This window comes from Bos indicus, chromosome 2 (assembly GCF_029378745.1).
Source record: "Bos indicus isolate NIAB-ARS_2022 breed Sahiwal x Tharparkar chromosome 2, NIAB-ARS_B.indTharparkar_mat_pri_1.0, whole genome shotgun sequence".
Classification (NCBI taxonomy): Eukaryota; Metazoa; Chordata; class Mammalia; order Artiodactyla; family Bovidae; genus Bos; species Bos indicus.
The window spans coordinates 17,713,640-17,739,530 of record NC_091761.1 but is presented as its reverse complement, the minus strand read 5'-3'; the positions used below and the strand labels follow the sequence as shown (position 1 = coordinate 17,739,530).

The window sequence follows — 25,891 nt, the reverse complement described above, 5'->3', positions numbered from 1 at the left end:
GAAAAGCCCTCTAAAGGATCAAATGTGTTCAAAACTAATATTGGCACAGCAAAACATCAGGGAAGGAGGTGGAGTATCTGCCCTCAAGGAGTTTGCAGTCAGCAAATTTACAGATAAAATTTTCAATATAGGGTGCTGCTTATATCTCAACTTACCTCTTGAAGAATTTATGATCTCATGTAACTACCAGAGAAACATTTTCAGGTATTTTCCATTACTAATCTCATTTTATTAAGGAAATTGACCTAGATACACTAAACACGCAAAATTATAAGGTTTATGAAGTTTAACTCATGTCAATCCAACACCAAAAACAAGACTGCTAACCGCCAGCTTTAAACTGTAGAGTCAAAGCTTATATAACTCCACAGCAAACTTACAAATTGAAAAATTATACAGTTAACCCATAAACAACATGGGCTTGAACTGCATGAGTCCACTTACATGTGGATTTTTCAATAAATATGTACTATAATATTACAAAATCAGCACTTAGTTGAATCCACAGAGGTGATACTACGGATATGGAGGTTTGACTGTAAAATTACATGTGGAATTTTAACTGCAGCAGAAGGCTGGTGCCCCTAACCCCCACGTTTTCCAAGGGTCAACTGTAAATTAATAATTTCAAGTATTTAAAGTATATCCAAGTAAGCTCTACACTTGCAAATTCTTTTTACCATAAATCTGATCACATGAGAGAACTGGCTCTCTAAGGACAGTCTAAGGACCTGGGTCTTCTCTCAGTCTGATTCATTTGTCATCAATGTTGATACAACATGCTCTTCCTGTACGTCTCTATTTACCCCACGGGTTGGGCCTTGTTTTGTATTTTACATTTTATATAGAAATATACTATTGCAAACATACTTCATATATTTGTACTATAATACTACAGCCATTATTCTCTTCTTGCAAAACTTCATCTTGTTTCTCCATTTTCTCCTACCCTTCCATTTTCACTATTTTCTGGCTGTTTTGTACTTATCTTATACTTTTTATTCTCTAAATTCTGCATCCCATTTTCTCCGTCCATTTTGCGTACTGTGCCCATTCAAGTAATACACTTTTCAGCTACTGCTCTTCCCTTACCTCCTTCTTTTGTCTTAATCTATCTTTAAGCATATAGTCCTTCGTCTTCACCCCACTAAATTTGCTGACACCTTCACCTATACTCAGCCAGGGATTTTATTAACTTATGTGACAAAAATATTCTTTCAGTAGGAAACAGCTAATTTTTGTAATGCTCCTACAAGGAACTTCTGGTTTTTGTTTTGTTTTGAAAGCAGTCTTAAAGACAGTGTGGGACTGGCAAAGGACAGACATACCAATCAATGGAACAGAACAGCAAGCTCAGAAGCAGACCCAGGAAACTTAAGAACTCAATATATTTTCACAGAAGTATCAGAAATCAGTGGGAGGGACAGGTTATTCAATAAGTAATGGTGACAACAGGTGATGTTTGGGAAAATCTATCATATTAGATCATTATCTCATATAGTGCATCAAAATTGCTTTTGGATTTAAAAGTGAAAAATAAAACTTTACAAGAGGAAAAAAAATTAAGCTGAAGGAGAGAATTTTTCTATGCTTTGAGGCTATGTAAGAAATCAAAAAGATTGGTTAGTAGATTGCACCATAAAAATAAACATGCTAACATCATCAAAATTCATAAAGATTTAAAAAAGTGACAAACTAGGAGCAATACTGCTCCAATATAATTATTATCCTTCCTGTATAAAAATTTTCTATGAACAAACAGAAAAAAAGGCTAAGATGCCAGAGGAAAAATACAACAAACAAACAAACAAACACAGGCAAGTCATCAAGGGGAAATACAATGAATAATACCAAATTATTAAATTATTTTAAGCATCATGGCAGTTAAAGAAATGCAAAATAAATTTCTTTTTTTAAAAAAAAATTTGCAAAGACTTTTTATAAATAATACTTCATGCTAGAAGGAAAGCCATGAAATGTACACTTTTGATGCAAAGCATAAATTTGCTTCTGGAAAACAATTTAGTCACAGCTATCAAAAATCTTAAAATATGGATACATTCTAATCCAGTATTTTTACTTTAAGGAATCAATCTCAAGGGTAGACACAATTACAATTAAGTACAAGGACGTTCACTGTAGCATTATTTATCAAAGCATTAAGAAGGAAAGAGAAAAAGGAATGAAGTAAAACATTTTACCTAATAGTAATAATAGTTATGGTATCTATTTATTATTGAATATTACACAGCTATTGACTAGCACTGAGAAAAATTAATACAGGAAAATTTTTATGTTACATTGACTATAAAGAGCAGAAAATAAAAGTTGAGTAATGATATATAATATTGTTAGGATAAGGGAGGGCATCAAATATTAACTGTATATTTTCTGCCTTATGGGCAGTTTTAGTTTTAATATTTTTCTTACTTCCTAAAATACTATTTAAAAACAATAACTATACTTTATTCTGATATTTAACAGAATTTTAAGGAATAAAGCAAAAAAGGACAGTTGACCACAATTAGTTTCCAACTAATAAATATGTTCTAAAAATCTGTTGGTAGGTCAGTTGTTCACAACTTGCAACAAATGATAAATTAATACTAACTAAATTTCTAGGTCATCGAACTGAGTAGCTTGATTAATCCACAATGTAGCTGAAGACGACCTATTGCATTTTAATCGTTCTTATGGGAAAATGTGTCCCCAGTTCTAACAGAATACTCCAAGGAAAGCCTGGCCCTTATAGACTCCCCTGTAGACTCAACTGTGTAGACAAGTGGGTACAGCTAACAGTCCTATTCTGAGAGTGTTCTAGATAAAGAATAAAATGGGTTAGAAAGAGAGGAAAGTCTGCTATTGACTCATTCATGTTCTCTTCCAGTCTTTATTTTGACTAAGAATAGATACTTATCTTGAGGGATTTGGAGTAAGTCAGCATCCTGGGACAGAGGAATGGGACCCTTCCAATACAGGCATGGCTTCATTAGTATCAACCTGCAGCAACAGAGTTATTACTGAAATCTTCAGAGTATTTACTTTGCTTGTCCATTCTTAAAATGGAGCATTGTCCATACAAAATAACTTGCTTGAAACAGACCTGAAAAGAGGGATGTAAGCAGACTTTAATGCACATATTCTTAAGGTATTTAAATCCATGGTGTTATCTTCTACATATCTCCGATACTAAGACTTCAGTGAGATGTACTTTTTGTAGCATTTGAAAATAAAGAGAGTATACGGAGTTTAAAGATTCCATCCCCCCTGATTTTCATATTTATTTTTGCCTGCTTCACCTTGTTGCAACAGATACTTCAGAATATACTTGCTAGGCATTTTATATTTAGAAGATCTTTACAAATACCCATTTGAAGAGAAAAATCAGAAAAGTAACAAACATAAGAAAATTATGATGATCAATTCCACATTTCAAAGATAACTTACTTAAGTTCTATAGTTATTTTTATTTTTAAATGGGTTATAACATTTCTATAGTTTTGGAACTTTTTCCACTCAATAATATATCATAAATACCTTTCTAATATTTTAATTTCAAAAAATGTATTTCTGAAACAACATAGTATTCTAAACTTACAAGATAAATTTATTCAAATCTTTGGGTTGTTGTCAATTTTTTACTCTTATAAACATATTTATAATTAAATCTTTTCAAGATTAGACACTTTAAGTGGAAGTTAAACTTCCAGGTAAGTAAGTTATGCTTTGGTGCAGTACAAGACTATTTAATATGGGAGTATGGTTTGCTAACCATTATATTTTCGTTAATTATGGTCACAGACTAGCTTTTTGCTTATTGTTCACTTTCAGTTTTTCCACCTTTTTTGCTGTTGCTGTTGTTAGATACTATCTCTTCTATAGTCCCAGCAAAAACTGGGTATTTCTTACTCTCCTTTTAACTTTCACCTAAGAGTTTGTTTATGAGAATACCTTTGTGTAGATTTTATGAACAATGTGGAACAACTCTGTGAATCCATCATGTCCAAAGGGAAATCTAGAGACGGGGTGGACACTAGTTGGGAAAATGAACTTTTTCATATATATATATATATATATATATATATATGAAACTCTTGCTCGTATGTTGAACTATCACTCAAATACACTTAATTTCATCCAACAAGGCTTGCCAACTTCCAAATTCTGGCAACTATGAATTCCTGGCAACTATGAATTTCTGGCAACTATGAATGGCAGCCATTCTGGAGCTGCTATTATGTACAGCATAATAAGAATGTGTCATATGAAGTACAGCTAACTTTCTTCTAACATGCATTCCCCAACCCCAAATACACTCTATCCTTCTCAGTCTTAAAAATGGACTTACTGGTAGGAACAAAGGAAATGTAACCACTACCATTGTGATGAGAACCTAACAATTTCTGACAACGTGGGACTTACAGAAAGTCCTGAGTTTTTGTGCTAAGCCTGTGGGAAGGCAGGATGGGAGTCTGACAAGGGAAAGAAGCACACAGGTAAAGTGTGTTTAGTCTCTGTCTTCTAAGACCCCAGATAACTTCAGAACAAAGGAGTTGAATTTTTGTCTTAATAAAATATTTATAGACTATTGATAGGAAAAAAAAGTAATGTAAAAAAATCTAATTTGAATGATTAAAAAAATGCAGAATTCATCAGATTATCTTATAGAGACCAGTATGACTTAATTCTCTCTGGATGTCATGAAAAATCATTAGTAACAGAAACCAAATTTATTGTCCAAAGTGATAACATATCAAAGAAATACATATCAAATCTGTTGCCATTAATTAGTTTTTAACATCTTTATTGCATTTACAATGTGTGTGGAACATTATTAGGATTTACAGTAGAAGCCAAATATCCCAGCCCTTAAAAATCAAATAAGAAAGACTGAATGAACCATACATAAATATCTGTGAACACAAGCACTGGAAACGTACATATGATTATAATTTTACAGGCTTAGACAGGTAACTGCTGTATGTAACAGAACAGGTGGGAAGGGTAAGACAAAGTAGATAAAAGTCACTAGGGGTGCGAAATAACTGTAGCTGGGTGGTATTGAATAAAAAGACAATATTGAAAATACGATTTGATTTGTAAAGGCTAAAATGTCCCGCAAAAACATATCTACTTCCTAAGCACAATTGTGAGGTAGAATTCTCCCCACCCCGTTTTCTGGTTTCTTGACCACCGTTTGGGGGATTCTCCATCCAGATGCTTCTCTTCACGCTGCCGTACCTGGGACTAACCAGTAGGACATGTTCTTTAATACCCCTTCCATCCCCATTGAACAGAATGAATCTTTTCTGTTCAATTATCAGTCTTATTTTGCCTACTGAAAACGGGTGGCAAAAGTTAGTAATGTAACAAACCAATGCTGTTTCTTCTAGCTAATATTATCACCATGCTTGGCTAAGTACTTTAATCATTCAAGGAGTTACACTAAAATTTCAGGGATAGGTACCATTTGGGGAGCTGTTTTGGGCAGACAGGCATTTGTGTCCTTCAACACTAACTGCCAACTGTGAAGAATGCCATTTCTATTCCAAATCCACTTCTAATACTTCAGATTATGGGTCATAAAAATAGTTTACAGTTTTCTACACACTCAAAATATATGAAAATCCAGGACACAGCACACCCACATTGAAAAAAAGATATGCAAGTTTCTTTCAAAACTACCGTATGACACAGAAACTCTAATCCTAGGTATTCACCCGAGAGAGATGAAAGCCTATGTTCACATAAGACTTATGTTAAGAATAACCATAGCAGCTTCACTTATAATCGCCAGTACTGCAAACAGCCCAGGTGTTTATAAATAGGAAAATGAATAAATAAACTGTAATACAGTCATACAATGGAATACTACTCAGCAATAAAAAAGGAATTAACTATTAATACACACAACCACATGGATAAATCTCCAAAACATGGTAAGTGAAGAAGCCTTCAAGAAAGATACATGCTGTGCGGCTCTATTTACACAAAGATCTAGAACACGAGATCCGATTTAAGGTAGAACAAAGAATAGAGGCTGCCTGTGGAGGAGGATGTGGTTGTAGAGGACTGACTGGAAATGGCACCATGGGAATTGTTTTAATAGCATTTTATATTTTGACAGCACTGTATGCATTTACCAAAACCCAGCAGATACACATTTAAGACTTCCGCATTCGTTGTATGCTAATTTTAAATAAAAGTAAAATTGCAAGCAAATACCGAATTCTAGCTAATGACTGAAGTATTCAGCAGGAAGTGTGTAGATTTCTTCAATTTAAAATGCATCAGAAACAATCTGAATTGGTGAACTGATGGATGGATAGATATGTGACAAAGCACAGTTAATGCTAACTAGCATCTAGGTGGTGAGTATACTATAAAATTTTAATTTTATATGCTTGAAAAATTTTATAATAAAATATTGGGGAAAAAATTCAGGGCACACTGCTTCCAAAATAATGCTGCTGAGAATTTCATTACTGATTTCATAAATTCTTCCCAACAGTGTCAACTTAAGAAACTTTAGAGCGTGTGAAAGGATATTCCTGTGTGAGGTAAGCAATCAGTTCTTGGATCTGTGCTGACTTAAAATTGTCAAGGTGATTTTTCATCTCCTCACACTTACATGCATTGATGGTTATTTTGAGCAAATTTGTTGTTTGTGTAGACTAACAGAGTTAAGATGAAAAAAACATTCTAAAGGGAAAAATCAAGCACATTTTTTTTTACTGATTTTTAAAACTGAAAAAGAACCGGAGTAACTATAATAGAAACAATGTGTAGACCCAAAACACAATGTGAGGCTTGATCATAGTGAATAGGTCCCCGCCAGTCAAGTGGAAGGACACCGGAGTCATTCTCCTGTCTCTCCAGGAATGACACATTTAGAGACACCATCTAGAGATGGCATCTGACTTGTAAATACTTCTAAGGGGACACTGAGAGGATAAGAATGGCTTTAGACTCCTATAGCCTTTTGTCAGAAATACTTAGTATTCCACAAGACTGACTTAAGATTCATAACAATGCTACTCTAATATTGAAAGCTGGTAACTATTTTTAGTTATGGTGACTCAGTGGTAAAGAATCCACCTGCCAATGCAGGAGAAACAGGAGTCACGGGTTTGATCCCTGGTCAGGAAGATTCCCTGGGAAAGGAAATGGCAACCCACTCCAGTATTCTTGCCTGGGAAATTCCATGGACAGAGGAGCCTGGCAGCCTACAGTCCAAAGGGTCACAAAGAGTTGGACATGACTTCGCGACTGAGTACCCAGCACAAGAATTTCTGTATAATTACCTATGGTATTATGTATTGCCTCCTAAAAATTTTCTAACCTTGATTCTTTTATAATTTTGCCTACTGCTTTCACAGTGTGTAGTTACAGTTCTGGCTCTTCCTGTGATCTCTAAGTTCATGTTCTAGCACAGGCTCTGCCTTTTCCCCAAGCACACGGACTAGTTTTGTCATGTTTTCAAGTCTGCTTTAAAACATGACAGTCACGTTACTCAGCATTGTATCTATGAGCCTTTTTCAGTATTAAACATTCCCATGTACTTATGCTGTTTCATGAAGCACCCATAGCTCCATCAGCCTCTATTATAGTCTTTTTCTCTTATTATCACTGCCCAAGTTTACCAGGATTGCTCTTCTCTAACCATAACAGCACCAATGGTGGTCAGATTCATGCTCCTGTTTCTACAGGTTGGTGCTGACTCACTAAGATCCTGAGTAGGACTTTTACTTTCTTTCTTTTCAATGGACTTGTATTCATGTCCTGTTAACCTCAAAGTAGAGGATACTCCTCCCGTGTCCTCCATCTGGCTGGCCTATCATCCTGCCACAACAGAGTTAATTTGTCAGGTTTAAAAATCTTGCTGTTTACTGCAGAGCCCACTCGCCCCACCCTCATATTTTCAGTACACCGAATGGAGGGGAAATGGGAGTGTTGGGAGGTGAGCAGACAAGGTTCCCTTTCTCCCAAGACCCCGTGCTTGGGACAAGAACACGATTAAAGAATGCTCCCCATTCTATTCTGGAAAAATAATAATCCTTCTATTTTGAATAATATTTTATTTTTCAACAGACTTTTAACATAATTATATTTCATTCTTAAAATTACTTGGTATGATTTCTCTATTTTACAGGTTCAGAGAAGTTTAATGATTTTTCACCCAGGTTAGTAAATGCCAAAGCCAGATTCTAAAGTATTTAAACTCTACCTCTTTTCATTATATTCACTAGAGTTCTTATTTTAGCCTAAGTTTACAACCTTTCCTGTACTATTCTTGCCATTATTTATGTTTCTTGGCTAAACCTATGTTTTCTGCAGCACACACATAAGTCAACTAATGTCAGGAGTTAAACCTGCACTTCCTTTTCCCTCATCAAAGTGACTGTTGCCCCTCTATATACCAGGAGCGAAATTTTCCACATCCAACTGGAGCTCTTTATTTTTTGAACTGAAAGTTAGCTCTAGCTAAGTTTTGCTAATTAGGTTAACTGGTCAGCTATATTCTAATCCACCTTCTTAATCCTAGATAATTTTTCCTTTTGAGGTTTAAAAAAATATATCCCAAACATACATCTCTTGTCACTGATATTTACCAATGTTAACTTCCTATAGCGTTTTCAATAGACTCAAGAATGGGGACAATTTTAACAACTACAGTTATGTTCAGTCTTTAGTAATCACAGTATTTTACCACGGTCCTGTGGGGGTGGGAAAAGTACATAGTAATTTCCAATCTTTCTGGCAAGGAACTTAAAATGTAGTAGAGAATTACAAAGTCTTTCTTCAAACAAAGCCAGTACAGAGACAGGTTCAACTAATCTCACAATCACGCCATTTGTCACAGTGGGCTTATGTATGATTTACTCAGCACTATCAGAAAAATAACTGCCATATTCACATTAAGGAGAATGCACTAACAATAATACGCTGGATAGCACACCCCACACATCAATTGATAGTGAAACGAGCACGTTAATACCAGGTAATGCTTCGGAGCACTGGCCAACATAAAGACCTATAACGTGAGAGAAGTATCCAATCCTCTACAGAGCAAGGAAGCCTAGAACTGCCGACATCTTAGCTGGCAGACTACGCAATTTTATCACCCATGAGTTACCATGGTAGAATCAGGTGACCAACAATGAAGACTGGGAATACCGTCAATTTTATCTGAAAGGAAGTTATCATCTTCACATCATAATTTTGCTGGGTTAGACATGTGTGAATAGATGCCTAAACTGTCCATAAGATACTTAGCTTACACAGGAGCAAATTTATGACATGAAGACAAAAGAAAAACTCGAAGCAAAACAAAAAATTAAGCTAGCCTAATTAACATTCAATAACTCCCTGAGATGAGTAAGATAATGTGAAAGTTGTAGCATGCGTGCTAAGTCGCTTCAATCATGTCTACCTCTTTGCGACCTATGGACTGTAGCCTGCCTGGCTTCTCTGTCCATGGGACTCTCCAGGCAAAAATACTGGAGTGGGCTGCCATGCCTCCTCCAGGCGATCTTCCTGGCCCAGGGATCAAACTCGATGTCTCCTGTGGTTCCTGCATCGCAGGCAGATTCTTTATTGCTGAGCCACAGGGGAAGCCCAAGTTGTAGCCTATATTGTACCCATTAAAAACGATGGTTCTTTATTTGCAGGCCAATGTTAATTTATTACAAAGAACTTGTCTTTTCAAACAGATTGAAGTCACTTCCTTCACAGGTATTCTAGTGAGCTATGATCCTATGAATAAAAATCACATTCGGGCATTGTTGGTTTTCATTCATAACTATGTCTATGGGTATTTGGATACACATATAGAAAGCAGGAGCAAAGTTACAAATGAAAAGCAACAATATTTACTATGTGTTAAAAGCAGAATCCATCTTCACTTGAAATACTCAAACCACAAATATTTCCAGATATGCCTTACTTCACTCTTGCTGTAGGCAGGGCAGATTAAGGCACATAAAATTAACTCATTTGACAGTAAGTAGGGGAGTTGATGGTAGAATTAGAGAGTCTCTTTACTTACAACCCAGTTCCTTTCTGGCAAAGTCTTAATAAATTCAGTATGGGAGATATTGAGTACAACTATCTCAATTACTTCAGTATCTAAAACTATCAAATGACTTCCTGATGAGTAGATTCACTCAGTCAGTTCTAACTTTAGGAAATCTGTTTAAAACATACTTCAGACTACAGTACAAGAGGAATTATTACTAACCCTTACAACAGACATACAGGGGAACTGAGCAACTATTGTTGTTCAGTTGCTATGGCATGTCTGATTCTTTGTGACCCTACAGACTGCAGCACGCCAGGCTTCCCTGTCCTTCATTATCTCCCAGAGTTTGCTCAAACTCATGTCCATTGAGTTAGCGATGCCATCCAACCATCTCATCCTCTGTCATGTTCTCCTCCTGCCCTCAATCTTTCCCAGCATCAGGGGCTTTTCCAGAGTAACTATTATGCCATGAGCAAAATGCTGGGAATAGGAGAAGTCAGGCCCACAAGTTTCCTTCCCTCCAAAGAGCTCATAGTGTAGCAGGCACAGACATAAACAGCTGCAGCATGTGGTTAGCACCGTCATGAGGACTGAAATGAAGAATCACAAACGTTCACACTCACAGAAGTTAAACCTTAAAAGACTAAGGATTAACAAATAAAGAAAAAGCCTTTCTGGATGTTCTCAGAAGCAGTGGCAGCATAAAAGGGAGCAGTTAAATGTAGCCCCCAGATTTTCTGGCATGTCCATTAAAAAAGACTGTATCTCAAACAAAAATTACTCTGAGAAAGGTGAAAAAAAATATGATAAATAACTTCACCTAAGCTGAAAATGTCAAGCAGGTAGCTGAAAGTACAGGTTGAGACGTTCGGACCAGATACATAACACAGGACACTGGGATAAAATAAGATACCCTAAGGACAGGATACATCCAGAATCATTCTGAAGACAGAATCTGAGAGAGCACATTTTAGTAGATGCATTTTAAATAACAGTTATGTGACTACACTGAGTTACAACAGAAGATAACATCGTCAAGGGAGGAAACACCATAGGAGAGGCTGCTCCATGGTAGGAATGCTGCAGAGGCAGAAAAGGAGAGAGGAATGCAAAGTGGAAAAAAAAGAAACCATTCAATTCAGTAACTGGATCCCACTGCACACCTCTGCACTGCAGGGCTCTGTACAGCCAGGCTGCAAGGCGCTGAGCAGCGAGTGCTGGGGACGCAGGGGCAGGGGATATGGGATTCTGCAAGAAGTCTGGCAGTGAAGAAGGCTGGAAAAACCAGCAGGCTCAGAAGGAGCTTTTTCCACTGGAAGTATGATACATGGACATTTCAGTAGACAATGGAAAGAAAAGAGCATACTTTGCATAATTTTGTATTGATCACAGACTATAAAATTGCTTTAATCTTTCTCAAAAACATTTTCTGAAACAAAGATGAACACAAAATTATATGTATTTTACCATTTAAACTTAATATAAACTTAAAAGCATTAACATTTTATATATTTAATTTCTAAAAGATGTGTACAATTTTTGTTATTATACTACACCAGAATCTTGCATCTAGTCTATCATGACAAATTAAATGTTATTAACAATTGCTATTTTAGCTCCTGAAAGATTACTCTGATATAGAGGATGACATTTAAGTAACTATGTATGCCTTTCCCAGCCCTCCTCTCCCAAAGACAAAATATTTTCAGAACAGTAATTTGGATAACATTTTTCAAGTTGAAGAAGAGAAAATGAGAGTGTTCCACTAACATCTAAACTTTTCTTCACAATAATTTTTTTTGATAAAACATGCTTATTTATTATATATACATGCTTACATATGAATTTCCTGGCTAAAATACATGCAACCAACATGAAAAAACAAATATTAAACCATCCTCACAAGCCTAAGAATGCCCTTTTAATTAAGGCACTCATGTTTGGAAACAGGATATAACCACCAAATTAAATAAGGTGTTTAAAAGAAGCCTTTTATTAAGCACAAACAACTTTTAATACATTATCAATACAAATAGGAAAATGTCTTTTAATGAATATGATATATCAAAAATCTGAAGGTTTTTCTTCATACGGACACAATAAAAATAATCAAATTTGAAGGAGAATTACAAAGCAAAATTTTGAGGACACCACTGTCTACTAATAACAGTTGAGCTATAGTCTAAATTTACTACATCACCTGGGGAGGAAGGGCAACCATTTTTTATAGAGAGAATTCTAAACTCTTATTAGCACCATTCAAAGCTTATTATCAGTTGTTCATCTACAAACTGACAGGTCAGGTAAAGCTTTAAAGCAAGTTTTCAGTGCAATGTTTACAGTTCCTTCTTTTACGATACTTGGAGTCTATGATCTCAAAGCATGTTAAACAATTCTGCCTTGGTAATTACAAGGTGTTAACATGTGGAGAGAAATGTGTAATGGAAAGAAATGAGGCTTATCCTGGCTGTGAAACGCATCTTAACGTATTGTAGCTAATGCTGGAGTATGCTGATGACATGCGGGACTATGAACAGCAGGTCTCTGGGAAGAAGGCAGCTATTAGCTCTCTGTAGTCATCATTTCTGGATGTCTCAGCTGCTGCCTTTTGAGACTAACTAGTTTCATCCTGTCTCTGATGTATTCTGCAGTAGAAGCCATGTCACTTGGGCTCCCAAAATATTGTTCAGTTCTAAAAATCAAAACAGAAAAAGCTCAATCAGATTAATACAAACCCATTGACTGTGCAGTGAATGCAAAAGGAAGCAAAAATTACCATAAAAATTACCTACGTGGTATGCCGTTAGTTCATTTGCAGACCATACTGTTTATCTTTGAGTAGCAATTCAGTAGGAGAAACATTTTTTTAAATGGCATAAAACATTTTTTAAAATGGAAAAAAGTATATTAATGGTATAAATATCCTATCACGTATACTTCTGATAATCTCAATAAACCAAACAATGCAACAAATAAACAGTGCAACAGCAACAACGCTCTGCTTTCAGCTTGGGAGCCAGACCAGACACAAATATAAAGTCTGTGTGAGTACTTCGGTGCTAAGGACTGTGGTCATCAGATGTTTAATATAGCTGGCAAGTAAAATATCCATTTAATGTTAAGCCATCATTTGGGACATTAATAGGCAAAATCATTTAATTTTATCCTATTTGCAAAGACACAGTATTCAGAGTCATAGAATCTTTTAGAGCTCCAAGAGTTGTTGAAAATAATCTGGTTTAGCTTTGTCTTTTCAGATCAGAAAACTAAGACCTATAAAAACAAATGACTGAACTACAATCACACGGTGGAAAAAACAGAATCTGAATGTGGGTCTTCAAGCAGGGAATCCAGAGAGACCGCCTTATTTCTTTCATTGTTCCAGGAGAATGGTACAAAAGGTAAGTGTGACTAAGCTCACTGTCACATTTTACACAGTATAAACAAATTACCATACAAAAGGGAATGGAATAATAACTGCAAATATTAAAGTTGTGAAATCTGAAAATAGAGCACTAACTGACTCTTCCATTTTAAAAACGAAAATGACACGTGAACTATTTGTAGAACCTGGGAGAAGCAGCCCATGCGAAAGAACCAGGGGGAGATGCTCCTGGGAGGACTTGAGTAGAATGAGACTGACTTTGTGACAACTGGCTGTGAAACACAGAAATGAGGTTTTGGTGGAGTGATGTCCTAAATGGACCAACCAGAAGCACCCTACTAACACTGTTACCAGCTGGATTTATAAAACTTTTAGATTTTATTCTCTTTTATACACTGGAGATACACACGACTTTAAAAGCTACTTCTGATTATTTAAGTTTAGGTATGACTAGAGATTATCTAAGCATAGACTATGAATAACATTATATCTTCTCAATATCAATTCCAAATAATCCTTTGAAGTTCATGACACATTAGCTGTGGCACTTATCACGTGTGAGATAACCGTTTTAAGTAGTTTATATACATTTAGCTCATTTAACACCCTCACACATAACCCAAGGAGGTATGGAAAATATATTCCTATTTTTAGATGAGGGAATGAGGCACAGAAAAGGTGAAGTGGCTTGCCCAAGAAGTCACAGCTAGTAAGTGGTGGAGCTGACATTTAAACCCAACAAACCAGGCTCCAGAGTCCACAATCAAACCTACTACACTATATTACAGTGTTGGCGTTTCTGTTTAGTTGCTCAGTTGTGTCCGACTCTTTGTGACCCCATGGACTAGCCCACCAGGCTCCTCTGTCCATGGGATTTCCCAGGCAAGAACACTGAAGTGGGTTGCCACTTCCTTCTCCAGGGGATCTTCCCAACCCAGGGACTGAACACACGTCTCTTGCCCTGGCAGGCGGATTCCACTGAACTACCAGGAAAGCCCTATATTACAATGTAAGGACAGTACATTCAGTGGTTTGGTTTCTCTATTGTTTGAATTAAATTTCCTCTGAATTACCACCAAACTGTTTTCCTTGAGAAGATCTAGCTCCCTGGGGATAAAGCTACTATGATTCATTTACTGGACCATTTATTTGCAAGAGGTTAATTCTTATTTTTATCATCAACTATGTGAAATGGAAAGGAATGTGGAAATCATGACCCCATCATTTTACAAATGAAGAAATTAGGACTCTACATAGCACAGTGAAAAAGAGAATGGATTTGGTGCCAGACAGACCTGAAACTATGTTCTAATTTCACTTAGAAGCTGTGATATCCTGACAACTTACTTAATCTTTCTGAGCTTCAGTTTCTTCATCTGTAAATCACAATAATCGTACTGGCCTAGCACTGTTTGGTCAAAAGCCTATAGGTGAAATGTTTAGCTTTGCGCTGGGTATATATTTTGAGCACACTGAACATTCCCCTCCCCATCCATTCCCTGAATGAAGTTCAAAGTTACCTGACTCCTTATCATCACAGTCAAGGCTAGAACCCAGTATGTCAACCTACTCAATGATCTTTCTTCTACAATAAGCTATCGAGGGCAATACATTTGATAGCAGCAAGTACCAACTGCTACCACTGTTAAAAACCCAGGAGGGATTTCTTTTCATTTTAAACTCATTTATTACAGATACTGAAGATGTCAACCAAAGCTAATTTACTAGGACTTTTTAGAAACAGATCTTCTTCTCTTGATATTACTTTAAGACCTTACTGATAAAAGCACAAATTGTAAGAACATGCAGCATACCCATCAGGATAAACTACAGGAACAGTTAGTCTATCTAAAAGTGATTTCCCAACCGCTTCAACTTCATCAAACTGCTCCTCATCATTAATAGCTTCAGGCTCTTCTGGACAGTCTTGTAAAATCTGCAACAAATAAAAGTGCAACATCAATCAAGAGACACAGAAGGAAACCAAGTTCATTAAAATTTAGTAGATTGACGGTGTTTCTGTTCTGTTCCTAGAATCTTCATGTACGTCATAGAAGACTGATGATTGACAAAGCTGACCCAAGAAATTCAAATAAAATCAAACACATAATCCACACTAATAATATTAGAATTGGAATAAGAAGAGTTCTATAGTGATTTCCAAAAAAAAAAAAAAAAAAATACTAGACTATTATTTGGAATTAAACTGAAACTGTGCTTAAGAAGTAGTATTCTTTCATACATTAAGTAACAATTTATTGAATACTCACTTTATGTTTATGTAGTGGCTTGGGATATGAATGAGAAACAGATTTTGACCTCAAAGAGCTTACAAACTTCACAAATGAAAAGATATATATAAATACATAACATATACTCAGAGTACAAACACATAACAATGTGATTCCCTAGCTAGAAACTTTACAGTTATTTTAAAAACAGATCTGCTGACTTGAGTTACATGATATAAACTAAAAAACAAAATATAAATAGATATGGTTTTAATTCAAATTTGGAATTTCTATAGTCCTTGATATTATTTTTTCCTTAATTATCACTATTTAAATTTAAATGGTATGAAAGAAAGAAAAAATTGCTGTGATTTGAAATAGTTAAGGCTGTAAGTACAGACCCACAGAGTAGCCGCTAGGGACACGTGGTTAGTGAGCTCTTGAAGTGTGTCTAGTCTCAGATGCAGACGTGCTATCAGTCCAAGATACGCTTTAGATTTAAAACAGTAATACTAATTTTAAAAATTTACCTCCAAAAAAAAAATCTGCAAATTTGAGACAGAATAAAAATAATTTATTTTTGCAACTCTGTTTGCATACTTTTCTGAATCCAATTATGTTTATTTTGGCATTACTCATAAAGGATATTTTCATATAATAAAACTCCAGATTTAATTTAAATATTTTCCTAATCACTATAATTTGCTATGCAGTTTGCTTATAGTTGTGGCTTGCTGGTATGAAACAGAACCCACCCAAGAGAAAAATAACATCTAATAACAAAAGGTTTTACATAAGTTGACATAATAAAATAACCTTAAGCAGAGTTTATTATAAGCATGATAAAGGCCAAGAACCAGAAAAAATAGGAACATTAATATTTTATGAAAAAATTCTCAATCATATTCATTCTTGGGCTTCCTGGTGGCTCAGATGGTAAACAGTCCCCCTGCAATGCAGGAGACCCAGGTTCGATCCCTGGGCTGGGAAGATTCCCTAGAGAAAGGATTGGCTACCCACTCTGGTATTCTTGCCTGGATAATTCCATGGACAGAGGAGCCTGGCAGGCTCCATGGGGTCACAAAGACTTGGACACAACCAAGCAACTAATATATATTCATTATTACATAACTTCTTAAAGAGATCTAGATTTTTAAATGTCTTTGCAGATAAATTTTAAGAGTAGTATCCTAAAAAATTATCAGTGGTGTTAAGAGATTGGGCCAGTGGTCACGCTGGGATGGGCAGCAGAAGCATTGTGATTAAAAGAGGATGGGGAACAACCTCTGGGTGCTGGTAACATTCTGTTATTTGAATAGTGCGCTGATTACACAGGCGTCCTCACTCTGAAAATTCAGTGAGCAGAACATTTGAGCTGCACATTTTTCTGTTAGTAGTATAGTTCAATAAAAAGTTTTCACTGAAACAATCAATAGATAAATAAGTCAAGCCATTTGGATACTTTAATTCATTAACAGTCGGCCCATCTTACACTAAAAAAATGACCTATAGAGTTCAGTAACCGGCTCAGTGAGAGTTAATGTGGACATTTCCCAACAGATGTACTGCATAACACAGACAGAAACTGCTTAATTCCTGAGGCTCCTGGCAGTATCTCTTCTGTCCTACAGACCAAGGCTATCTTAGGTTTCTCATATCTTAACTTGCATTGAATATCCCCTACATATAAACTTTCATCTTTAAGAAATCAAAACAAAGTTAACTACTTAGTAAGGCTCCTCTTTGGAATGGAAATAGAAGACTTGGATGCTATCAATTTTCACTGTGGAGCTGAGAAAAAGGTTCAATTGAAAATTTGCCCAAATAAAACACCGCATATTAACTTTTTAGTTTCTGAGATTAATGAATTCATTAAATAGTAAATTCTAGAATGATTCTTTAAAGATAACACATGAAAAAAAAAGGTTTCATTTTTATCCTTACTCTTGTAATTTTAGCTGGAGAGGCTCAAAAGATTATACAAATCACAAAGTGACCTTTTAAAAAATTTATGACAATTAGTAGTATTTGAGAACACAAAGTTTCCTTTCTTGGCATAATGAAACAGTGGGAGTCATGACACTCGAAAGAACAGACAGTACATTCTGGGCACCAGGTCGGGTGAGGAGAGACATGGTGCTGAGCAAAGACTACTGGACGGTTTCAGTTCCTCTAACCACAGTACTCCAACCCTGGTATGGCTTACCAAGAATCTGATGTGAACTTTCCAAGACAATACGTTATACCTAAACAAACTTTAAACAATGGAATGCATATAAATTTTTAAAGAACAGACTAATCATAAAATTACAAGGTAAACACATTTTAAACATACATAACACACACAACTGAAACTACATTTTTAAAAAAAGCGAACCTTTTCAGCATTTGAGTGAAAGGCAATAGCCATCTCCAGCCTATGCACCCTCTCTTCAGATGCGACTGTGAACTGCTTCCACACTCTGTTCAGCCGAGGAAGCGTATCCCCAGATGACCGAGAGGTGCAGCGCAAAGACTGGCACAGCACCACTGTGGCCTGCAGCAGCTGTCTGCCGTAGTCGTAAGTGCTCTGAAGAAGAGAAGGTGAACGCAAAGTTATAACAACAGAAGTCTAAAGAGAGGGGCAGGAAAGTGAACAAGAGGACTGGAGCGGCAATTAAGTAACACTGCTAGAAGTCAATAATGAATGAGTCCACTGGCGCTTACTACTGCAAGTCGCCTGCATGCATAAATAATTAAGCGGAAGCAATACTACCAGTTAATTTTTATTAAGTTTATTTCTTGTTAGGCTTTCCTCTCTTACTCTGCTTTCCTCTCAGCCTGCTCAATTTCACCAGCCCAAAAAATAAAAAAAAAGAAAAGAAAGAAATCAATTAAAAAAAATCTGCTCACCCATTAATTAAAACAAATGGGTGGAAAGGGGCACTTAATATTCCACATAGGAAACCACACTGTTAACAACATGAACTCAGTAATTAGGGAAAATAAGATAACTTTTCACATGAAAAAAAACCCATGTTGTTATAATGCTGACACTGTTGAGATGCAGAAACTAGGGTTTCTAATTGACTGATATTAACTTATACTTCATAGTAACTTTTACAAATGAATGGTTACTGCCTTAACATTACCATAATATATTAATATATCATAAATCAGAGGGAGCTACAGAACCTGTATTCAGGAAAACTTAAACCCTCTCAAATTTATACAGGCTAGTTTTGATTCATCAGCTGACATTTTCTTAGTTCTATATTTCTGGATTAATATAACTAACCTTCTTGGACTTGGGGGGCTAAGTTACATTACAAACATGTAGAAAACTATTTTAACACTGAGCTTGTAGAAAAGGAAGATAACCAGTTCTGCACCTGTGCAACATCAACAAATTTTCTATGCTTCTCCAGCAGAACTTTCGTTTCCTGAGCGTCATCCCCCAATCTGGTGTGTGTCTTAAGAAGAGCATCCAGAAGTTCACTGAGCCATTCTACTGCCTGAATGAAAATAAGTCACAGTCAACCTGGAGTCGTAACTTTTTACCTTGTATATCAAAACACCATATTAATAAAAAGAAAGATTACTATCATGTGATTAATTAACCCATTTGTTATAATCGTAATAGCTTATTTCAGTGCCAAGCTACATGAGTTAATAATCTCTCCTCTTCCTTAAAATTTTTAAAATCTAAAGACAAGACCTATTAAAGAGAAGTACTCATTTAAAATTAACATCACATGATTTATATTAATAAAATCCATGTGTCTATGTAATATAGATCTTATTGGAATCGCATTACAGACTTAATGTTACAACTTAAAATTCTAAGTTTCTTCTATGTTAAGTTGTAACTATGTTTTTTGATATTGACTACGCAAAATAGCAAACTGTTTATCTAGCTACAAAACCCTCTTGTGGGTTAAAAGGCAGTAAACTACACCAGCCTTCATCCTGGGATGTAACTGACAACCAAATCACAATAATAAATAATTCCAATTTCTAGCTCAATAGAGCATTTCATTGAGAAGTAAGTCAAATGAGACCAGTAAGATTATTGGAAATATAAAACTTTATTACTGCAACAGGATAAATGAGAATCTGATTTAATGAATTTACTTAGGACCATGAAAAGAACACTTCTGTTTACAGTTAGGTGAAATCAATTTTCTAAGTAAAGACAAGTACATAATAGGCTTGACTTATCTTTACCTGGGCAGCATCTTCTTCACATTTAAACAACTGTACCATCTGAAGCATCTTTAATCTTCGCACATCTACCATGTCTTCACATCTAATAAATCCAAAAATGAATTTAGGGAAACATTTCAGTTTTGTGGATAACTAGTATAACACCACCATCTGCACACATATTTTACAGTATATTAAAATACTTAGTCTTACACTATGGAGACTGTAACTATTTTGTATTGGTTTGCAAGAATTTTAAGGATATCTGTATCTGTGTTCCATTAAAACCTCAAAATACCTGAAAGATACTAAATCACAAACCCTCTTGAGTATTGTATGGATTGTGCAAAATACTGAAGCAAAGCACAAACACAGGAGTACACTAGAGCCTGAAGAGACAGTAACTGCCAATTAGCATTAAACGAACTTCAAAGACAAAAACATAAAGTTTCTAAAATACTAGTTTAGAGAATGATGCTCCAAGGAAATTAAAAAAAAAATTAAAGCTTTTCATTATATTACATTACCGAGTAATATCTAATTTTGAATTAAAAAAAAAAAAAAGCTCCCATCTATGCTCTTAAGAAAGAAAAAAAATTCTGTTGATCTCTGGATAGAAAGAAACGCAATTCAGAGTATTTTTAGATTTTAATGTGGTCTCCCTGGATAACATACAGATCAAAATTTTAAGCTGACTTGATCAATTAAGCTCTGATCCATCCATCCCCTTCATTTCCATGCAATTCCATGTACTTCAGATGGGAAGGAGAGAATCTCATGGCAGTACTGAATACCACTAACAAGCCACCCAGGAGGCACTGGGCTCCACTAGAGTTGATATTCTTAAGGAAGCTTGATAACAATAGCTAAGTCATTGTCACAGGCTATTTTTTTTTTCAAGAATGCCCTCACCACAATCTATAACATATTTTTAAAGGGCAATTTGGTTAAATAATCCTACAAGGGACTGAAGAGAAGTGATTTATTTTTCAAATCTGAAGCTAAAAGACAAGGTAAGACATGTCAGTGATGAAGACAGTATCATACTTAACATATATTTTCAGGTACTGGAGAGTGTGCTTGAAAATACAAGACATGGTTTCTACTTACTGGTTAGAATAAGATGGTCCCACTTGGGAAGATGGACTTTTAAAAAAACAATGTGATAAATACTGATGTGGAGCTATATGAGAATAGGCAGGAACAAGTAAAAACTTGCCCAAGAAATCTAAAAAGGCTTCCAAGGATAAGTACCCCAGAGTCTTGAATAATAAGTAGGAATACACTAGGCAGAAAATGAGGGAAGAAGTATTCTGAGTACTCTGGATGCTTGAAACGACATGATGCATTCAGGAAAGTGAAAATAAGTGTGTGGTTTTGTAGGAAAGTTAAAGGAGGTAAGATTATACAGGACTGGGTTATGAAGGGTCTCCTACACTATTCCAAGGAGACTGAACTTCATCTGAGGAAACAGGAAGTAACTGAGAGGGGTTCACACAAGAAGTTAGGTAATTGGATGAGTGCTTTACAAAGATGGTGCTCATGCACAACAGACTGTAGAGGAGCAAGGAAGGAAGCAGGTAAGAGCTAAGATCATGAAAAAAGGATTTGGAGACAGCAGAACTTGGGCATCTGATGAGGCTGTAAGAGACGATTTTGGTAAATACTTTGGACAAATCCCAAGTTTGGTAACTGATGGTATTTTTAACTGGGACAGGAAACTAAAGGAGAAAAGCCAGGTTTGGAGGACAATGATTCAAATCCATACAAGTGAGTTTTAAGTATCGTATGGGGCACCCAGGTGGAGATGCTCAGTAGGTAAGAGGAATTACAGGTCCAAAGTATAGGGGAGGGATCTGTGTCAGAGCTGTAACTATTCAATCATGGTGATACTGAAGAAAGTCATTGAAGTGGTGAGACTGTGCGGGGAGACGACAATGAGTGAGAAGAGGATTTGGCCTCAGAACAAACCCTGAAAGCAGTGAAATTAGCTAAAAGACAAGAAATCAGTGCAGAAAACCAAGAAGAAACAGAGTGCCCAGGAGAATCATAAAGGTGTTTTTAATGTATATAAAGTTGTCAGGGAGTTTCAAACAGAAAAAAAAAAAATGTCAGTTGTCCCTAATGCTATTCAGAGTGGTCAAGCAATGTCAGAACCGAAAGTATTCCCTGGATTTTGAGCAAGATGAAGGGTTTATTTAAATGTGGCAAGTACAGTCACTGATGACATCAGTAAGAGCAAGTTCAGTGAAGTGGTGAGGGGAGAGGTCAGACGAAGAAGGGTTGAAAAGTAAACTGGAGACAGTGAGGAAGTATGAATGCAGATGAGATCTTCAATGACAGCTGTCAAGGAGAGCTCAAGGCAGAGAAAGAACCGTTGGAAGAGGAGGTGGTAATTTCACACACTAGATGAGCACTAGAAAGGACAGAAACGATATGGACCTAACAGAAGCAGAGGTATTAAGAAGAGGTGGTAAGAATACACAGAGGAACTGTACAAAAAAGGTCTTTATGACCAGGTAAATACAATGGTGTGATCACTCACCTAGAGCCAGACATCCTGGAGTGAGAGGTCAAATGGGCCTTAGGAAGCATCACTATGAACAAAGCGATGGAATTCAGCTGAACTATTCCAAATCCTAAAAGATGATGCTATAAAAGTGCTGCACTCAATATGCCAACAAATTTGGAAAACTCAGCAGTGGCCACAGGATTAGAAGAGGTCAGTTTTCAATCAAATCCCAAAGAAGGGCAATGCCAAAGAATGTTCAAACTACCACACAACTGCACTCATTTCACATGCAAGCAAGGTCATGCTCAAAACCCTCCAAGCAAAGCTTCAACAGTACATGAACCAAGAACTTTCAGATGTACAAGCTGGATTTAGAAAAGGCAGAGGAACCAGAGATCAAACTGCCAACATCCATTGGATCATAGAAGAAGCAACAGAAAAAAATCTACTTCTGCTTCATTGACTATGCTAAATCCTTTACTGTGCACATCACAACAAACTGTGGAAAATCCTTAAAATGAATACCAGACCACCTTACCTGTCTCCTGAGAAACCTGTACGTAGGTCAAGAAGCAACAGTTAGAGCCAGACACAGAACAATAGACTGGTTTAAAATTGGAAAAGGAGTGTGTCAAGGCTGTACACTGTCACCCTGATTATTTAACTTATATACAGAGTACATCATGCAAAATGTCAGGCTGGATGAAGCACAAGCTGGAATCAAGATTGCCAGGATAAATATTAATAACCTCAGATATGCAGATGGCACCACCCTTGTGGCAGAAAGCAAAAAACAACTAAAGAACCTCTTGATGAAGGTAAAAAAGGAGAGTGAAAAAGCTGGCTTAAAACTCAACATTCAAAAAATGAAGGCCATGGCATCTGGTCCCATCAGTTCATGGCAAAAAGATGGAGAAACAATGGAAACAGCAACAGACTTTATATTCTTGGGCTCCAAAATCACTCCAGACGGTGAGTGTAGCCATGAAATTAAAAGATAGTTGCTCCTTGGAAGAAATGTTATGACAAACCTAGACATTATATTAAAAAGCAGAGACATGATTTTGCCCACAAAGGTCCATCTAGTCAAAGCTATGGTGTTTCCAGTAGTCATGTATGAATGTGAGAGTTGGACCATAAAGAAAGCTGAGTGCTGAAGAATTGATGCTGTTCGAGAAGACTCTTCAGAGTCCCTTGGACAAAGCAAGAAGATCAAACCAGTCAATCTTACAAGGAAATCAACCATGAATGTTCATAGGAAGGACTGATGTTGAAGCTGAAACTCCAATACTTTGGCCACCTGACTCTAAGAGCCAACTCACTGGAAAAGACCCTGATGCTGGGAAAGATGCAAGGAGAAGGGGATGACAGAGGACAAGATGGTTGGATGGCATCACCAGTTCAATGGACACGAGTCTGAGCAAGCTCTGGGAGATGATGAAAGACAGGGAGGCCTGGGGTGCTGCAGTCCATGGGGTCGCAGAGTTGGACATGACTGGGAACTGAACAATAACAAAGTATTTGAACGAAAGGCAGGGATTAAAGAGCGGGAACTGACTGAGGAGACATGGGGGTACCCAGTTTTCATAAGAGCAGAGCTTTTTTCATCCTTCTGATGAAAATAATGTAATGGATAAGTTTGCAGATATGAGGATAGAAGGAATCTCTATCTAATGACTGTTTTTTCTGTGATGCAGAGGGAAGTTTCTGTGAGGTTTTGTTGATGCCCTTGAAATTTCTAAGTGCACCAAAATTTCATACAACCATGATAGTCTGTATGTACTAGCATATATTAATTTAATCCTTTATTTTGCAATATCCTGCAATTGCTATTGCAAGTTGAGTTTTCAAAGAACCCTTTAAATTTCTAGTTCTACCATATAACAAATGAAACTAAACATTACCTGACCCAGAATTTACTGTCTAACCCTTCGACAGCAAATATGAGAACAACGGATGAGTGACAATTTGTGTGAGGTTTAGATGAAGAAACAGATCAACGTATGATAAATTTAACAGCAACTCTAACCTAAATGAAAATGGAAACGCCAGATTCTCCCGAGTCTTAAAAGAGAGACGAGTCACAGGCTATACTGGGGATAAAGAATGTGACGCACTTGAATGGAAATGAAATTTTTATCACTCAGTAAAAAGGCGAAAGGTATCCATCATATGAATGATTTGCCATTATTTGTTAGTACAATTATACACAATAACCATTACATTTACCGAAAACTTACTACATGCCTACTATGAAACAGGTAAGAATTTCTACTTTGTATGGAAAATGTATCAATTTTCATTTTAATAAATATTATGTTGTCTCAGCAAAAATTAACATGAATAGTCAAACTTTGCCTTTGTTTTCTAAGCTGCATATCTTCCATCACTCCTTGTATGTGGTCCACATTTTCCTTATTCTCAATGGTTACATCCTTTCCATAGGCCCAGGATGCCTGATTGGAGATCTGATCCAGAAGACCTTGACCTTTTTCACGCAAACCTTGCAATCCTACATCTAAAACAAAAGTTACCAGATTTAATCTCTTAAACAAGAGAAGCTTTCCCTCCCTTAATTAAATCCTCTCAGCAGATACTGTACTTGGATTGCTAGGATAACAGCTTTGTACATTAAACTACTTTGGTCTGGAGCCCTCTGAATATTTCAATCAATAAAACCCATTTAAACGTGGCTCAAATTGGAGCTCCCTCTCATTCAAATTCTCCCTAATGAGAATTTCTAAAAGGTGAACTTCCGTAGACAACTAATTACTTTTCAAAATTGCAAGTAGAAAGTGTGAGAATTCCTGTCTTGATGAGTAAGATTTTCAATTCTTTCCTTTCTGTTTTTACATAGTTCAGTTTTTAGGAGAACATAGAAGGCAAATGCTCTGTTCAAAAAATATATCAGAGCCACAAGACATTAAAACAGTCAAGCACTGTGTTCGCACCGTAAAAGGACACTGAACATTTTGAAAATAGGTGCTATCAGCTTATACTCAACAAGAAGCAACACTTAGGATGTATTTATAAGACTTTAAATTAGGTATGTATATTGGAATTCCTTTAGCATTTTTAAAGGAAAAACATTGCTCAAGAAAACTTGTGACATTTTTGAAATAAATTTCATTTGGCAAATTAGATACTAAACATGTAATTACATCATCCATTAAAATAACAAAGACTATAAGCAAGTAAAATGCCAATACAAACATGATTTTTCAAACCCATTCCCTCAAGTCCTTTTCAAAATTAATTAAATTGGTTCAGTCACATGCCACCATTTCCCACTAAATCGCTGCCTTAAGTTTCTGCTTCCTACTCCATTTTCCTTTGCCCGATGTCCCACTCAGTACACACACCCTCCACCCCCATTTTCACATCCACTCTTCACTTCTCCCGGTCATGACCTAGGAAACCTCTCTGCATTTTCTACTTGTAGTAAAAGTCAAAAGGCTATGGTGTCAAGTAAGGGTACTAGCTTAATAAAACTGAACCACCCTCTCCTTGGAGAGTATGTAACCTTGGCAATGTTCCCAGTTTGGAGAAACAAATGC

General features: G+C 36.3%; 1 protein-coding gene across 4 annotated transcripts in view; it reads right to left on the bottom strand.

Moving 5' to 3' along the window:
- Positions 1-4,787: 4,787 nt before the first annotated feature.
- The window catches only part of SESTD1 (SEC14 and spectrin domain containing 1), a 152,511-nt gene continuing 131,407 nt past the window's right edge, over positions 4,788-25,891 (bottom strand). For all 4 annotated transcript variants that reach the window (XM_070802913.1, XM_019969984.2, XM_019969991.2 and 1 more), the window contains 6 exons: positions 24,693-24,852; positions 19,844-19,925; positions 19,009-19,131; positions 18,015-18,206; positions 15,221-15,342; positions 4,788-12,713 (listed from right to left, as the gene is read on the bottom strand). In XM_070802913.1, coding sequence (XP_070659014.1) covers positions 12,584-12,713; positions 15,221-15,342; positions 18,015-18,206; positions 19,009-19,131; positions 19,844-19,925; positions 24,693-24,852 — 809 coding nt within the window. In that variant the 3' untranslated portion in view covers positions 4,788-12,583. The remainder of the gene's footprint in view (positions 12,714-15,220; positions 15,343-18,014; positions 18,207-19,008; positions 19,132-19,843; positions 19,926-24,692; positions 24,853-25,891) is intronic.